At 41.8% G+C, this 18,213-nt stretch overlaps 1 protein-coding gene across 1 annotated transcript; it reads right to left on the bottom strand.

Moving 5' to 3' along the window:
• Window positions 1-3,360: 3,360 nt before the first annotated feature.
• LOC121297351 (sulfate transporter-like) lies at window positions 3,361-12,050 on the bottom strand. The gene is made up of 4 exons (XM_041223630.1): window positions 11,887-12,050; window positions 8,781-9,412; window positions 7,644-8,383; window positions 3,361-7,265 (listed from the first exon to the last, which is right to left on the bottom strand). The coding sequence occupies exons 2-4, from the start codon at window positions 9,405-9,407 to the stop codon at window positions 6,443-6,445; spliced, it is 2,190 nt and encodes a 729-aa protein (XP_041079564.1). The 5' UTR covers window positions 9,408-9,412; window positions 11,887-12,050; the 3' UTR covers window positions 3,361-6,442.
• Between the last annotated feature and the right edge of the window lie 6,163 nt (window positions 12,051-18,213).

The following is an 18,213-nucleotide window of genomic DNA, read 5'->3' as shown; positions in this document are numbered from 1 at the left end:
GTGGGAGCTAGAATTCAAGCACAATATTAACCCCAGAGTCTCAATACTCCAGGATTTTGCTGGCCACTCCGAGCTCCTCCGTTTCATTCCACTGGTGCTTTCTCTTTCAGTGGGAGCAGGTATAACATCACCAAATGCATCCCTTAGAAAATGCATCCCTTGGTCATAGCTCTGTCGTCATATAGTGATCATGTGCAATGCCTGTTTCAGTAATCCCATCCATTTAATTTTTGCATCCCGGCCACTGGCGAAATTCAATTGAAATAGTAGTATTGCCACAAGTAATTGTACAGGACTTCTTTTTTTCTGTAAAACACCTGTTAAATCGCATTTGCTGCCTGTCTTGTTTTTAGTTAGTTTATGTATTTGATGCTGTGGTCGCACCGCTGCTTGCTTGGTGTTAGCAGAGGTCCATCCCATTACGAATGGATCTTGTACACAATCTTGTATAAATATGTGAAATATCTGTCTTCTAATATCCGTTGTTTCTGCGGCCTTGCCACTGACAACAGACATCAGAGAAGATAACGTCAGTTCTTCCGTGAACACATTTACAGTTCCTTATTTAAGATGCATATGTTATCCTTTATGCTATTTTAATATTTTGAACGATATATTTTTTTTAATGCTTTGTTATTTAGAGGGTGCATATTTCCATGTAAAAGTAATTCTGACGGGGATGCATCTTTTGACGTTACAGAGGTAGCAATAAACGTACACAAGCGCTACATTTTGAAATACTAAAATGAACTTTGTAAGATCCACTAATAAGCAATTCAGTAGTTGAATGTCATGTTCACACACAAGGGCCTATTGTTTCTAGATCACTTATTACTGACCAGAAATGGAAATTCTCCCCCTAGAGGTTTTCATGCAGGTCGCTATATAAAGAAGATCAATGACACATTTGCACATGGCTGTATTTGTGTTTTTTTACTGCCGAGAGCTTGGCATGATGTTTTGTTGTGTGCTGCATGGTGTTTAGTTGACATCTAACTAACACCCAGTAGTAACAGATTTGGAAATACTTAAATGCAATCAATGACACGCGTTTTGACTGGAAGTCTTTACAGTGTGTTGTGTGGGGGTTTGTTTGAATGATCTCACAGTGATCTCAATCACGTCGCTTCTGAATTACCCCAGCTAGTGTCCTTCCACAGCGCTTTCAAGGGATTATTGTGAGAGTAGAGACCATAGACAAGCAGACACAGTGCAATGATATTTATTATAATCTGACAGGACCATCAGCTTGACCCATGGGTTAATCACTTCGACTGACAAGTTCCTGGCTTGATGAGGCTCCTGTTCTATCACTGTCTCTTCCAATTCTGTTTAATTATTCTGAGCAACTGTATCTGAGGGCTCGCTGCATGCTAAATATATCAAGACCATTTCCTATCTGAAGGGGAGCTGTTGATTTGTCTCACCTGCTGGTCATGTGAGTGTATTCCCATCTCCACAAAGCGAAGGCACGGAAGCGCAGTGCAGACACGTTCAGCGCGGCAAGGACGTCATCTCTCCTGCGATCAGGTTTTTCAATGATGGAACAAAAAAATAAAAATATGTGATATTGGTACTGATCTGAAAAAATTCACCAAACACGAACCCCTTTAAACAACACGTCCCAAATTCGAAATAAGAGGGGCTGTATAAAGCGTGCTAGCGCTGGTGATTATTGTATAATCCGCACTGTCTGCCTTTAAGAAAGGCTTTCTGTCCCCAATGCTGCAGGTTAAAAAGATCACTATTTATCTTCATCACCATGGATGCAACTGCCTTCAGGAGACTAACAACATGCTCAGAACTGCTTATTTGCAACAGAATTTCAAAGACCTTTGGAACCATCATTAACCCCAAGCTTCTCTACTTCTTCCCATTAGTCCAAGGTTTCTAAGGGAGGCTGCCACATGACTCCTGCATGCTGCGCTCTGCTGTTAACCCATTCAGCATCCAAAAAAGTTTAAATACAATCCATCTCTAAAGTTTAAATACAATCCATCTCTAAAGTTTAAATACAATTCATCTCTAAAGTTTAAATACAACCCATCTCTAAAGTTTAGACCAGGTTTTTTTTTTTTCTTGGAACTTCAGTGTTTTCTTCTATAGTATAGCTGTTATGTGCCATGCTTCCTCTCCGAGTCGGACTTCAATAAAAGCAGACATCCCGTGGCAGGCTGTGCTGTGGTGGGAATGGGAGCCTTTGTGACTTTTTGTTTATAGAAACTGTATCTGTGTCGCACCTTCTTCAAGCCCCATTTTTTGGAACACAGGGTTACAATGAGGCACTGGTTGCACTGTAGTTCATACAGTGTCTAGCCTAATCACGATTGGTCTATGCAGATTGAAGACGTTGTTGTTTATAGCTTTTAGCTGGTGTTATTAGAGGAAGCTGCAGCCTAGCGATGTTAATAATTACCTGTGAAATGTACTAATTGGGGTGCATGTAATCAGCAAGTGATTAAGTGTGTGACTTCAGCAGCTAGGGCTGTGGTTGAGCACTTTCATGCGTCGATAACAAAGCGTATCAATACATCTGTTTAATTGTTGCTGCCTGAGCATTATCCATTTAAAACATTAGCATAGTAATATTACAAATACAGGCTGTGTGCTAAATTATTTCAGCACAAGCACAACTAGAGAGTAAAGCAGCGTTCAGGAGATGAGCTGTTCTGTTCTAGTGGTCTGTCATAGAAAAACATCCCAGGCTTGATCAGTGTCTTTATAGCTGTATGAGCCAGCACCCTGCACAGCTGTGTGCTCCCTGCAGTACTGATAGAAGCACTGATCCCTGATACCGGCTTACTGGATTGATTGTTTGGTTTACATGCACGATGTCACCAAATAGAACAAAAGAACAACCCCGAAACCTCTAAACGAACTGGAATACGATTATCCTTTATAGTCTTTATTCTGTGGGGGGGGGGAGTGGGTGCCTCTCCTCACTTGACATACAGAATAAGAAATGATTTATTCTGCAGTATGATGGGGCTAACTGTGCGAATACACCATGTGTTAGACATTTTCTTCAAACGTGAAAGTCGTTTGAGTACAAGCAGCTATTACATTTGACACCAGAAACATCAAAGCCTCAGTCATTTTAATTCAGTCTCTTTCATCTCAGACACATGCACTCGGGTTGTCGTACACAAAGAACTGCGTAGGGCCACAGAGTCATTTAAATGAGTCCAATTACCGTCTTGTAATTCCATTGAACATGCAGGAGACTCATAGAGCGCCAGTGCTCTGGTTACAACGTAAAAGACAGAGGGAACACAAAGCCACTTTGTCGCTTGGAACTTGGTTTCAGGAGACAAGGTTTCAGGCCACTGCACGGCACACCAGGGGAGACTTGGGGTTTGATACAGCAGTTGCCTCAGACTAGGTCTCCCGCTCTCTTGGAATCAGGTTTTCAAGCCACTGTTCCTGAAAAAAGCAGCTTTGTGTCCCCTCAGCTTTATGTCTAGTTGTGTCCTACACTGTCTCAGATTGCTGATAAAGTGATTGGGATGTTTGGTGTCAGTTTACAGGGATAATCAATGGCACTAACATATATAACTTCGAAAATAAACATTCAGTGTAACATACTGTACATTTCTAATACCGTTTTCCATTAAACTGAACAAACACATGTCAACATGAGTCTTTTTTGTTTGACATCTCCTTCCTGGTGATCTTAACTATTAAATGATAAGCCTCATTCTTAAAATGAAACATATTTCATCATCTCATCACCCACGCAGAACATTGGAATATTAATGCTACGTCTCTGCTGTCTGCAGCCTGCGTGTACTGAATATCAGTCCATGTCTGCCCTCTGGTGGTCGAGGGTTGTCACTTAACCATGCAGCTGATTCTAAGGGATTTCATGCAGGAATGAAGAACAATGCAAGGAATATGTTGCTGCTGCGAAGTCGTTCTGCTATCTGTGCTCCTTCGTGTTTCCTCAGGTTACAGAATGATTAAACCACGTTTCAACCTGATGACTTTAAATTATGTGTGTTTAAAGGGGAACGAAACAGCAATGGTATTATCCATCACACTGAATTGTGACAAGCTGCTGTGAATCACCAGATCAAAAGTCATGGCTCTGTCACTAATTACATTTCTCCATGATTGCGTTTCACTCTCCCAGGGTCTCTGTAGTCAAGTGTATTTAGACATTCTTAACAGAACAGCACACAGGCTACACGTCATCGGTAGCCAAGACTGAAATATCCATTTGTCATCTGGAAATGTCAAGTGATTCAGCACTGACCAGCTTCATACTGATAATTCAGAGAGACTCAGTTGTGTCATAAAGCTTTTAAGGCAGATGTTATTTTACAAAGTGTTCTGTATTACTTGCCTTTTTGTAAAAGCTTCATGTTGCAGTTCATAGAACCAGCACATCAAGGGGGCAGGCTTCACATGAAAAACACTTTTTTATAAAGCCAGTATTCTCTGCATTTATAGTTCAAACAAGTTTGCCCTTTCCACATAAATGATCACATCCTTATATGTATAGTTTATTTATGCGTCAGCTTCTATCTCAGCACGCTGGTCTCCGCGAAGAAGTGGGACTGTATCAGCTTCTATTTCAGCACCTCCCGGAGTTGCAATATAACTGAAAACTGGCTTCTTGGGGTTTGTGGAGTCAGGATTTCTCATTATCTGAGCTGCCTGGACTGCATGTGAGGGCACAGTGTTCCACAGTGAGCTCTCATTACCTGAGCTGCCTGGACTCCATGTGGGGACAGTGTTCCACAGTGAGTGCTGGCATTTACACACATCATTAGCCCTTGCATTGGTCAAATAATGAGAGATCAGAGAAACACATCTGTTAGATTATGCACCACTTTAAAATAGATCAATTACAAATCAGAATACATGATCAGAATACATGATAAAAGGCAGCGAAGATATACAAAACAGCTAGTCTTTATACAGAGTCTCCTAGAGAAGCATTGAGGTTTATATTTATTGATTCTTCCTGTATCTAGTGTAGAAACTTAATAAATGATGTGGCACTGGGTGTTGCCCCCTTGCTTGGTATGAACCGCATCTTCTTTATTTCAACAAACCTTCAAGTCTGTTACCTTTTAATATTACCATGATCATGTTGAGCCTCTCAGAGATAACTGTTTTAATAATCTATCCCACAAGAGGGCAGTGTTTCTGTCAAAAAATAAACTGGGACGGAAAGGAAAGAACTACTTTAAGACAGACTGTAGTCTTCACAAGTCAGGTCTTTCCAGGTCTTCACAAGGGCTCTAGTGTCTGCAGGTCAGCAGCAGAGCCAATGCGACTGTGTGAATAAATGCTGTTTCAATCCACCGTCCACGTCACGTTTACCATCATCTTTAGTTGCTTTTAAAGTTCTGAACAGACATTTTGTACTTTTTTTTTTTGGACCCACTATAGCATATAATTACTCATTTAACAAGTCCTGGACTTGTAATAACTCCATGCTATACTGAAAACAATATGTTCTTGTAATCTTCATGTACATGCAAAAAATCTATTCCTATAATATACATGTTCCTACGTCACGCCATTCCCTGGTCAGCAGCTTTATTTAAACTAACCTCCAATGTAACAGAAAATAGAAAACAACAGACGGGATAGAAAATATTAGCACACGACAATACGCATCTCTGGCTGGGTTCGGGCTGGTAATACCAACACGCAACTCGAGACCTGTTACTGTGTGATGACAGATTGGGACCCACACACTACTCTGTGTGCAGTGATAGATCTTTGGAATGCAGTTAGACTGCAGTTTACTTACTCTTTGTTCCCGTTTATGCAATTTAAGGCAAGTGCAAATTACTTTGTAACAGCAGTTATAGGGCACGAGCGTGCATGTCTTTGAGTAGCACAGAGAGTAACTCATCTGGACTGTCAGCAGGGGGTCTGGACACCCTCCCGGTTTGTGTCTGATTTTGTCAGGACCTGAAATCCATAGGGGAGAATCTGGACAGCAACACAGTTATTTCTTTGTTAAAAACCTTCCATCAGAATTTAAAATTGCACTGTCACAGTTTTCACTGACATTTAAACGAATCTCTGATCTCTCTGTTCAACAGTGCATCTACATGATTGTGTATTACGTGTTTAATGCTGAATGATTCTAGTGTACTGAAAGCCAGTAAATGCATTGTATATCAAATAATTCTACTTAACTTAACAATGATATAATGCTATTCCTTCAAACAACTGAAGGGATTAACATAAGAAACAGAAGTATATTATTCCCTACAAAAAAAATATCAGACCTTTACAAAGCACACGCCCACTGGCTTCAGGGTTACCCTGAGCCAAATAAGTAAAGATGTTACAAAATACTGGCTTATTGTGACTCTGAAATACACAGCTTTATAAGGCACTTCATATTGCATAACCCTATCTCTATACTGTACATATTTTGTATTTTATGGATGTCTGAATGTTCCTGCCATCATGTTTAGCAGTGAGAGTCTATCTCACAGCCTCCGTTCTCAGTGCAGCGGCTCTGAGTGGATCCCACAGCATCGTTGATGGTACAAAACACCAGCTGTGCATCGTCGCTGCCCTGCTGCAGATAGCCCCCCCTGCGAAGGGAGTCCAGTACCGAGGGATTGCACTGGGCCAGGAGCACTCCAACTCCAAGCTCTTTATAGTCTTTGTAAACCTCCTTCATGGCATTCACACCGGCCGTGTCCAGAAACAGCACTGGACTGCAGTCTATGACCAATGTGTGAAAACTGCGCTTCTCTGGAACAATTGCCTGAGCCATTGTGGCCACATCGCTGTCTGGACTAGCCTCTCCCTTGCCCTCTAACCCGGCCTCTTCCTCTTTTTCTTTGCCCTTCTCCTTCTTCTTTTTCTGCTGCTGCTCTTTTCTCCGCAGGGCTGCCTCCTTGGCAGGGTCCAGCCCCACGCAGCGGTAGAGCGCTTTCTTGAACAGGGATTGGTTGGCGTAGTAGACGGGAGCCTCGAAGCGGAAGACGATGAAGCCGGCATGGGCTCTCAGGCCTCTGTACGCGCTCAGCTCCTCGTAGAGACCGGTCTCGCCCACCCGGCCCAGCTCAGCTGCCCGCGCCCTCTGAGTGCGAGCCAGGACGCAGAACGCAGAGAACGCCACGCCCACCAGCAGGCCCAGCTCTGTGTTGGCCAGGGCTGAGGTTGCCATGGTGACCAGCCAGATGGCTGCGTCCACGCGGTTCACCCGCCACATCTGGGGGATGTCACCAAACTTGCGCAGCGCCCCCCTCAGGTTCACAATGATGATGACACCCAGCACACACCTGCAGGAAAAACGTACACAAAATTGGGTTCTCTTCATTTAGAAAAAAAACATTTTTTTAAACAATTTGTCATGGAATTTCTTTGTCACATATAATATTGTAATGATACATAAGATGATAATAATAATTCTAATAGTAATTATAATAATGTGAATTTTCTGCATAAAATAGTACAAGAAAACACAGCATCAGAGATGGAAATAAGACTCCCATTGCATAGCAGTTTGATCCATTCTGAGTTTAATAACACACGACTGAGCTTGTTACCTACTCTGGCTAATCAAGCTCGTAATAAAACATGTAATGGGTGAAACTGCTATGCAATAGGAGTCTTAATTCCATCCCCACAGCACAGTCAGACGGATTTGGTTGGCTCACTTCTGCAGGGAGTAGAAGAGGGGAGCGATGACCAGCAGCACCAGCAATAGCACTAGGGCAGTGATCAGGCTGGAGAGCTGTGTGTGGCAGCCAGTGGAATCCTTGACCAACGTCTTGGTGAGCGCGGCGCTGGTGGTGAAGCAGCGGAAGAAGGAAGGCAGGATGTTGCAGAAGCCGATGGCGTACATCTCCTGGTTGGCGTCCACGGTGTAGCCGTGCTTCTTGGCAAACATCTCGGAGAGGGAGACAGTGATGGCAAAGCCGATGATAGCGATGGAGAAGGCGTCGAGGGCCACGTTGGGGATTAGGGACCAGTCGGGCATCTGTGGGGGCTGGAACCCTGTAGGGATAGTGCCTGCCACGCCAGAGTGGAACCGCTCCTCAAAGCGGCCATAGTGGGAGGCCAGGGTGGCCACGATGACCACCAGCAGCTCCATGGGGATCGGCGCCTTGAGCTTGGCCTTGTAGCGGTCGTTCAGCTCCTTGGTGGGCACCAGCACCAGCAGGCACAGCAGGCTGGTGACGAGGTCACACAGGTTGGTGTCCTTTAGGTTCTGGAAGAGGCTGACCCAGGTTTTCACCAGGGAGCCCAGACCCTGCACCCGTGGCAGCTTGAGCCCCAGGAGGTGCCTCACCTGGGAGGTGAGGATGGTGAGGGAGGCCCCCGTGGCAAAACCGCTCAGGAGGGAGTCGGACAGGTATACCGAGACAAAACCCACCTGGAAAAGCCCCATCAGCACCTAGACACACAAGCAGCAACCAGATCTTATTCATATTGTTACTATCACTGTTATCATCATTATTATGCAGTGACTTACTGAGGGCGGAAAAAAAATTAAATGTTTTCTGTCTAGATCCTGAGATCCTTTATCTCGTGAACTCGACTTAATGCATTTAAATTTTTTGTCTTTCAAGATCCACCGTATTATTATTATTATTATTATTATTATTATTATGGAAATATCATTTATAAATGTACCGATTACCAGTACTTAGTCATGTAAATCAGATTCTTAATTTCAGCTTATTATCGGCCAAGTCTAAATGTATGGCTGTTAGAGTACATTTCAACTCACTGTTTCAGGCTTCAGTCCCACTCTGGTCCCTCCCACCTGTACCATGCAGCCCCACACTTACCTGATACAACCCTGCCATGAAGGTGAGCATGGTTGCCACAGATATGGCATAGCAGCTCTGGTCGCAGGTCATCCCTGTAGTGAGGTTGCCTGCTCCAGTCATCCCGGTCTGGTTTCTACCCCCTTCAGTGGTGTAGCCAGCTGCCTGCAGCTCCCTGTCCACCACCTGGCCCACCAGCAGACAAAGCACGCCGAATATCCCCACGGAGACATGGCGCGAGGAGGCCAGCACCGCGTAGATGATGCAGGAGAAGAAGGAGGTGTAGAGGCCGTAGACAGGTTCCTGGCCAGCCAGGAGGGAGTAAGCGATGGACTGGGGCACCAGGAGGATAGCCACGATCAAGCCGGACATCACGTCCCCCAAGAGCCACTCCTTAGGCTTGTATTGGGGAAGCCAACTCAGAATAGGGAAGAACCCCAGCACCAGCTCTTTGGCTCGGCTAGGGCTGCAGAGACATTTCTTTTTGAGCTTCCTGGTCAGTACAGACTTGAGGTCTTCCGCCTCCTTCTCCTGCTCTTCTAAAAGCACCGGGATGTACCCCTTCCTGTCCACTGCTCTGCCCAGTGAGGCCCCCTGGTCCCCCGACTGGCCATTCTCCTCTCCAGCCATCTTCTCTACTCCTGCCATCCCTCCTGAAGAAAAGACAGAGGGGTCAGTCCGGTTGTAACTTCTACATATTTATAGATGCAAGTCTGTCGCCTCATGCTGACTAATCAGTGCTTTCACAACAAGACTGGCATTGGGCAACCCACTGAATCCGGAATATCACCTTCACTGTCAGTAGTCTTGCACAGGCCCACCTCTCCACAGCTGCAATAGTTTTCATTAAAAGGGAACTATAATATTGTGTTGAAAAATCAACAAATGGTTAGTAAATGATTTCAAAATAAAACTATCCTATTGAGCTTTAATGACTTTAAAATGTCTTTAAATAACTCCAGTGTGATATTTCATTTATTCTATGCACTTATTCTATGAAGTACTTTTGGACACGTAGTAAACATATTTTCAATTGACTTTTTTTCTCCAAGCCTCTTATGAGGGTATCATGCAACAGGGTAACACACTATCACCAAGCCTAGTACGAGATCACCGTGCATTTTTCTCTTTTGTATGTCCCCATATCGACAAGAAGAGAGGTTGTTTTTGCCCATCCTCATGAGGTCACCACGCATGAAAAAGCTCAAGTCTACAATTGAATTTCCCATCACTTATTATAAAGTACTGTTGGTCTTGCTTTACAGAGTGGCTGTGATCCACTGTGCACAATGGTTTAAAATGAATGGCTGTTATAAAGCGTTGTTTGGTATATTATACCCTGGACCCCCCTCTCCTGTGATGTGCTCCTCTCATGGGGCTCCACTTAAACTGATTCACCCCCAGCCATAAAATGATCCTTAAAAAAACTACTTCCAAAGAGGCAGAGAGGCGCATGGCTGTTCTGAGAGCTGTGTGCACACAACCTTGACGGCTGCTTGACTGATGCTGATTTAAGTCAGTCTCGCAGACACAGAGGCTCTCCGCTGACTGGCCAGCCTCATCATCAGGGCGGGCTCAGTGATCTACTGTGCCGACACACAGGTTTTTTTTTTTATACTTTCTACCGTGTACTTGAGTTTTTTCCGCTGTTGATGACATCAATGTAACTGATCTAAAACAACAACAAAAAAAGAAGCAAATCTAAAGATTCTCCATGACTTCGAAATGCTCAATCAGAATTCTGGGTTAAACCTTCAAGAAGCTAAGTGAAGCAGACCCGCGTTTTGGTGATTGCTCTGAACACCACACACAGCACTAGCTGAAATAGGTGGCAGCTTGATTTATATACCACTGCTGTTTGAATCGCATCACAAACGGGCAAGCAAGTACTTTTTACTTTAAAACCAGATGCAGCTGGTTTCACAAAAGCCAAGTTCTGATCTTTCTCAGACTATCTTAACTAAGCAAGCGTTAGCTAGTTCTAATCAGGGTCTGTGAAACCAGCCAAATGATGTGTATAATACCAAGAAGGGCCCAGTTCTAATGATGTATGCTCAGTTTTACGTGCCCTATCTTGGACTGCCTTGTTGTTACCTTAGGTAAGGTAGTCAAAGATTAGTGCTGATCGAGGCTGTGAAACCAGCCGTGCTTGAGTCATTGTTTAGATAAGGTCCTGTTTGGGGTTCATGAATTGATTATTTGCCCTGGCGCCCCATCGGCACCTCGCTCAGCACATGCATGACTTTAGAACTTTTCTTTTTTTTTTTTTTAATACCAAGTGCTTTGATTATTGTGTATTCAATATGTTGTTGTGAGCTTCTGTTGCAGTGATAGTCAGGCTGCTCAGATAAAACACAGAGACAGCCTACTTTCAGTGAGAATGCTACAAGAGGAGAATGAGCTTCTTTGTAACTTGGCTTACCGAACCTGTTTGCATTTCTGTAGTACAATGCCCCCTCTGTGAGTACAGTATGGGATATCACTTTACACTGTAACACTGTACCTAGAAACCCAGCATATGAACTAAATTAAAAAAGACCCAGAGAACTTTCAATAAAACAACAATAAAGCACTTTGGCAGACATGGGCTAAAATAGCTGTTGGTGGCTCGGTCCATTCTCTCTGCATTGCACGGAAGATCAGACATGCCCCGCGTGTGTTTAACCTCTGTTTTGGGGTTATGTGCGTTGCATGTTATGACGTTTGTTTAACAAGGTACTGAAAGGAATGCAGTAATCAAATACAGACTGTTGTAAAACTCCCAAAGAAACACGTGAGCGTTGTGCCGGACCGGCAAGTAATTTAACCACAAGTGCACCAGTATTTAGTTATTTGTAGAACTGTTTGGTCTACCAATCAACCACCATAATACATACATTATTAAAACAAATACAGCAATAATAATGCAATAAAGCATACATGCATTATACTATATACAAGTTATAATGTTTATATATAATAAATGCATTTTAAACTTTAAATATGAAACTCTTTCACAGAAGAAAAAAAAAAGTTCTCCAAAGTTTCCGCGCATCAGCCGGACAGGAACATCTGGCAGTTTGCAAGTTAACGGTACAAAAAAAAAAACGATAGCAACTACGAAACTTAAATTTAAAGAGACACTTACCGCCGTCTCTGCCACAGTTCTGTTTTCACCGTTAATCATTCAAGCAGAAGCATTGCACAGCACTGGAAGGGATGGAAATTTGAGTATTAAGGGAAACGTCAGCATTTGGGGTTTTTACACTGGTTTTCGTGGCAGCCATAAACACCCCTGTCACGTGATGTGGGAGGAAGCATTGTGCCAATTTACTGTGCAACGTATGTATCATGCGTACGCATAGAATAAGGTATCCGTGTTCAAACGACATTACATAGGTGATTCGTGTACAGTATATGTGCATGACGAGTGCATTGTCCTGTAGTTGAGTGCACTCTGCCTTATTAGAAAAGTTACTGACAGTACATCACGTGTACTTGCATTGCGGCACTTCAGGTTGCTATGAAGACCCTTTCCTATTTCTGAAGCCTGAACTTCTGCTGGTCTTACACGAACACTGTACAGGTTTAAACAGCACACTGTACAGGTTTAAACAGCACATTGTACAGGTTTAAACAGCACACTGTACAGGTTTAAACAGCTCATTGTACAGGTTTAAACAGCACATTGTACAGGTTTAAACAGCACATTGTACAGGTTTAAACAGCTCATTGTACAGGTTTAAACAGCACACTGTACAGGTTTAAACAGCACATTGTACAGGTTTAAACAGCACATTGTACAGGTTTAAACAGCACATTGTACAGGTTTAAACAGCTCATTGTACAGGTTTAAACAGCACACTGTACAGGTTTAAACAGCTCATTGTACAGGTTTAAACAGCACATTGTACAGGTTTAAACAGCTCATTGTACAGGTTTAAACAGCTCATTGTACAGGTTTAAACAGCACATTGTACAGGTTTAAACAGCACATTGTACAGGTTTAAACAGCACATTGTACAGGTTTAAACAGCTCATTGTACAGGTTTAAACAGCACATTGTACAGGTTTAAACAGCACATTGTACAGGTTTAAACAGCTCATTGTACAGGTTTAAACAGCACATTGTACAGGTTTAAACAGCTCATTGTACAGGTTTAAACAGCACACTGTACAGGTTTAAACAGCACACTGTACAGGTTTAAACGGCACACTGTACAGGTTTAAACAGCTCATTGTACAGGTTTAAACGGCACACTGTACAGGTTTAAACAGCTCATTGTACAGGTTTAAACAGCACACTGTACAAGTTTAAACAGCTCATTGTACAGGTTTAAACAGCACACTGTACAAGTTTAAACAGCTCATTGTACAGGTTTAAACAGCACATTGTACAGGTTTAAACAGCACATTGTACAGGTTTAAACAGCACATTGTACAGGTTTAAACAGCACATTGTACAGGTTTAAACAGCACATTGTACAGGTTTAAACAGCACACTGTACAGGTTTAAACAGCTCATTGTACAGGTTTAAACAGCACATTGTACAGGTTTAAACAGCACACTGTACAGGTTTAAACAGCACATTGTACAGGTTTAAACAGCTCATTGTACAGGTTTAAACAGCACATTGTACAGGTTTAAACAGCTCATTGTACAGGTTTAAACAGCTCATTGTACAGGTTTAAACAGCACATTGTACAGGTTTAAACAGCACATTGTACAGGTTTAAACAGCTCATTGTACAGGTTTAAACAGCACACTGTACAGGTTTAAACAGCACACTGTACAGGTTTAAACAGCTCATTGTACAGGTTTAAACAGCACACTGTACAGGTTTAAACAGCTCATTGTACAGGTTTAAACAGCACACTGTACAGGTTTAAACAGCTCATTGTACAGGTTTAAACAGCACATTGTACAGGTTTAAACAGCTCATTGTACAGGTTTAAACAGCACATTGTACAGGTTTAAACAGCTCATTGTACAGGTTTAAACAGCTCATTGTACAGGTTTAAACAGCACATTGTACAGGTTTAAACAGCACATTGTACAGGTTTAAACAGCTCATTGTACAGGTTTAAACAGCACATTGTACAGGTTTAAACAGCTCATTGTACAGGTTTAAACAGCTCATTGTACAGGTTTAAACGGCACATTGTACAGGTTTAAACAGCACATTGTACAGGTTTAAACAGCTCATTGTACAGGTTTAAACAGCTCATTGTACAGGTTTAAACAGCATTGTACAGGTTTAAACAGCACATTGTACAGGTTTAAACAGCTCATTGTACAGGTTTAAACAGCACATTGTACAGGTTTAAACAGCACATTGTACAGGTTTAAACAGCTCATTGTACAGGTTTAAACAGCACATTGTACAGGTTTAAACAGCTCATTGTACAGGTTTAAACAGCACATTGTACAGGTTTAAACAGCACATTGTACAGGTTTAAACAGCTCATTGTACAGGTTTAAACAGCACATTGTACAGGTTTAAACAGCTCATTGTACAGGTTTAAACAGCTCATTGTACAGGTTTAAACAGCACATTGTACAGGTTTAAACAGCTCATTGTACAGGTTTAAACAGCACACTGTACAGGTTTAAACAGCACACTGTACAGGTTTAAACAGCTCATTGTACAGGTTTAAACAGCACATTGTACAGGTTTAAACAGCACATTGTACAGGTTTAAACAGCTCATTGTACAGGTTTAAACAGCTCATTGTACAGGTTTAAACAGCACATTGTACAGGTTTAAACAGCACATTGTACAGGTTTAAACAGCACACTGTACAGGTTTAAACAGCACATTGTACAGGTTTAAACAGCACATTGTACAGGTTTAAACAGCACACTGTACAGGTTTAAACAGCTCATTGTACAGGTTTAAACAGCACATTGTACAGGTTTAAACAGCTCATTGTACAGGTTTAAACAGCACACTGTACAGGTTTAAACAGCTCATTGTACAGGTTTAAACAGCACATTGTACAGGTTTAAACAGCACATTGTACAGGTTTAAACAGCACATTGTACAGGTTTAAACAGCTCATTGTACAGGTTTAAACAGCACATTGTACAGGTTTAAACAGCACATTGTACAGGTTTAAACAGCTCATTGTACAGGTTTAAACAGCACATTGTACAGGTTTAAACAGCACATTGTACAGGTTTAAACAGCACACTGTACAGGTTTAAACAGCTCATTGTACAGGTTTAAACAGCACACTGTACAGGTTTAAACAGCTCATTGTACAGGTTTAAACAGCACATTGTACAGGTTTAAACAGCACATTGTACAGGTTTAAACAGCACACTGTACAGGTTTAAACAGCTCATTGTACAGGTTTAAACAGCACACTGTACAGGTTTAAACAGCTCATTGTACAGGTTTAAACAGCACATTGTACAGGTTTAAACAGCTCATTGTACAGGTTTAAACAGCTCATTGTACAGGTTTAAACAGCTCATTGTACAGGTTTAAACAGCACACTGTACAGGTTTAAACAGCACACTGTACAGGTTTAAACAGCACATTGTACAGGTTTAAACAGCACACTGTACAGGTTTAAACAGCACATTGTACAGGTTTAAACAGCACATTGTACAGGTTTAAACAGCTCATTGTACAGGTTTAAACAGCACATTGTACAGGTTTAAACAGCACATTGTACAGGTTTAAACAGCACATTGTACAGGTTTAAACAGCACATTGTACAGGTTTAAACAGCTCATTGTACAGGTTTAAACAGCACATTGTACAGGTTTAAACAGCACATTGTACAGGTTTAAACAGCTCATTGTACAGGTTTAAACAGCACATTGTACAGGTTTAAACAGCACATTGTACAGGTTTAAACAGCTCATTGTACAGGTTTAAACAGCTCATTGTACAGGTTTAAACAGCACATTGTACAGGTTTAAACAGCACATTGTACAGGTTTAAACAGCACATTGTACAGGTTTAAACAGCACATTGTACAGGTTTAAACAGCTCATTGTACAGGTTTAAACAGCACACTGTACAGGTTTAAACAGCACATTGTACAGGTTTAAACAGCTCATTGTACAGGTTTAAACAGCACATTGTACAGGTTTAAACAGCTCATTGTACAGGTTTAAACAGCACATTGTACAGGTTTAAACAGCTCATTGTACAGGTTTAAACAGCACACTGTACAGGTTTAAACAGCACATTGTACAGGTTTAAACAGCACATTGTACAGGTTTAAACAGCACATTGTACAGGTTTAAACAGCACATTGTACAGGTTTAAACAGCACATTGTACAGGTTTAAACAGCTCATTGTACAGGTTTAAACAGCTCATTGTACAGGTTTAAACAGCACACTGTACAGGTTTAAACAGCACATTGTACAGGTTTAAACAGCTCATTGTACAGGTTTAAACAGCACATTGTACAGGTTTAAACAGCACATTGTACAGGTTTAAACAGCACACTGTACAGGTTTAAACAGCACATTGTACAGGTTTAAACAGCACACTGTACAGGTTTAAACAGCACACTGTACAGGTTTAAACAGCACATTGTACAGGTTTAAACAGCACATTGTACAGGTTTAAACAGCTCATTGTACAGGTTTAAACAGCACATTGTACAGGTTTAAACAGCACATTGTACAGGTTTAAACAGCACATTGTACAGGTTTAAACAGCTCATTGTACAGGTTTAAACAGCTCATTGTACAGGTTTAAACAGCTCATTGTACAGGTTTAAACAGCTCATTGTACAGGTTTAAACAGCACACTGTACAGGTTTAAACAGCACACTGTACAGGTTTAAACAGCACACTGTACAGGTTTAAACAGCACATTGTACAGGTTTAAACAGCACACTGTACAGGTTTAAACAGCTCATTGTACAGGTTTAAACAGCACACTGTACAGGTTTAAACAGCTCATTGTACAGGTTTAAACAGCACATTGTACAGGTTTAAACAGCTCATTGTACAGGTTTAAACAGCTCATTGTACAGGTTTAAACAGCACACTGTACAGGTTTAAACAGCACACTGTACAGGTTTAAACAGCTCATTGTACAGGTTTAAACAGCACATTGTACAGGTTTAAACAGCATATTGCACTAGTTTAAACAGCACATTGCACAAGCCCTATATTGTATTGAGTAAAACCCATTCACTAATTCACCGTCTTCAGTAGTTCCCTGTTTTATAACGTGTAAGTGAGACAGCAGAATAAATAAAAGAGAGGGGGGCTGTATTTGAAAAACAGCTGGGCTCTTGTGAGAATGTTTTCACACACAGCTGTGATACTGCCCCTCCGTGGCTCAGGATCCTGCCTGGTTTAGGAAAGCTGCCTGAAGAAATACTTGAGAAGCTGCTGACTGTTGGTCAATACTTGCGTGTAACAGTGATTCCAGTGTTGTGCAAGTGACTGAGGCCCATTCTGCAATGAGAGGCGCTGTGTGGAAACAGGACACAGGCTCAATCACACATTACTTGGAACATTAATATAACTTTCCCCTGTTCCACCACCACACTGACAAAACCTAAAGCACAGCTCGCCACAGTAAACTAACGTTTCAGAGTACTGCCCTGTATTTTGTGAACGGTTCGATGTACAGAGTCGCCCTGAACCAGAGCACTTAATTCCTGGCGTGGGGTTAAAGTGTTCACTGTATCACACTGTATTTGTGATACAGCATCTATTTTTTTGTGTTCTTTAACTATTAGAGAATGCAAGTATTGCCACCTTCGAATGCATAAAACTGTGCTTGATTCATCTGTGTATTCATTAGCATGCACATTCACAGCCAGCATGCTTAGCTGACATGTTACATGCTGTAGGGTTATACACTGATAGATATAAACATTGACTTTTCCTGTTCTTTTGAGTTTCCTGCCGCTGACATTCTCCTGCAAGAATTCCAATGGATAAACACTTTCATCCTGCAGTTTAGACTGTAGTATTGTTTCTGGTACTGTGTAGAAAACTCAGTATAATTCAATGACATTAAAACTAATCAAACTCAAAACTGTCTGGATAGGATATCATTATGAGACAATACCATCGCCGAAATCAGCCAGGGGGTGGACGGGGGATAAAAGTGATTTATTCTTTCAGGTATTAAATTATAATTTCCTCATGTTCCCTCCCAGGTGGTAGTGCTCAGATAGTGAATACCCACATCTGGGATATTGTCTCTTCAGTAGCCTTTTGTATATTTAAAGCTCAGATGTGTTTTTGTGTATAGGTGTATACAGTATGTGTGTATAAATCTGTACATAACGGGGGGTGTGGGTGTAACCTTGTGGTCGTATTTGTGAAGTCACTCTGAATATGGATTTCTTCACGTTCCGCAAAGGTTAGCTTCTCGGTAGAATCGACACACCTATCCTGTTTTTGGTGACTGTTGTGACACATCACTAACTGACCTTCCTGAGAACTATGATATTCACTTTTTTCAAGTAGAAATATGAAGAAA

This window comes from Polyodon spathula, chromosome 22, assembly GCF_017654505.1.
Source record: "Polyodon spathula isolate WHYD16114869_AA chromosome 22, ASM1765450v1, whole genome shotgun sequence".
NCBI classification, from domain to species: domain Eukaryota; kingdom Metazoa; phylum Chordata; class Actinopteri; order Acipenseriformes; family Polyodontidae; genus Polyodon; species Polyodon spathula.
The sequence above is the reverse complement of the archived record's forward strand: the minus strand, read 5'-3'. Positions and strand labels throughout refer to the sequence as shown.

What these genes read in the sequence shown, in the direction of transcription:
- LOC121297351 (XM_041223630.1), bottom strand. Translation starts at nt 9,407, where the DNA reads ATGGCAGGAGTAGAGAAGATGGCTGGAGAGGAGAATGGCCAGTCGGGG. An exon ending in TCATGGCAGGGTTGTATCAG is followed by an intron (nt 8,384 to 8,780) that starts GTAAGTGTGGGG and finishes TTGTGTGTCTAG; the next exon opens with GTGCTGATGGGGCTTTTCCA. An exon ending in CTCTTCTACTCCCTGCAGAA is followed by an intron (nt 7,266 to 7,643) that starts GTGAGCCAACCA and finishes TTTTTCCTGCAG; the next exon opens with GTGTGTGCTGGGTGTCATCA.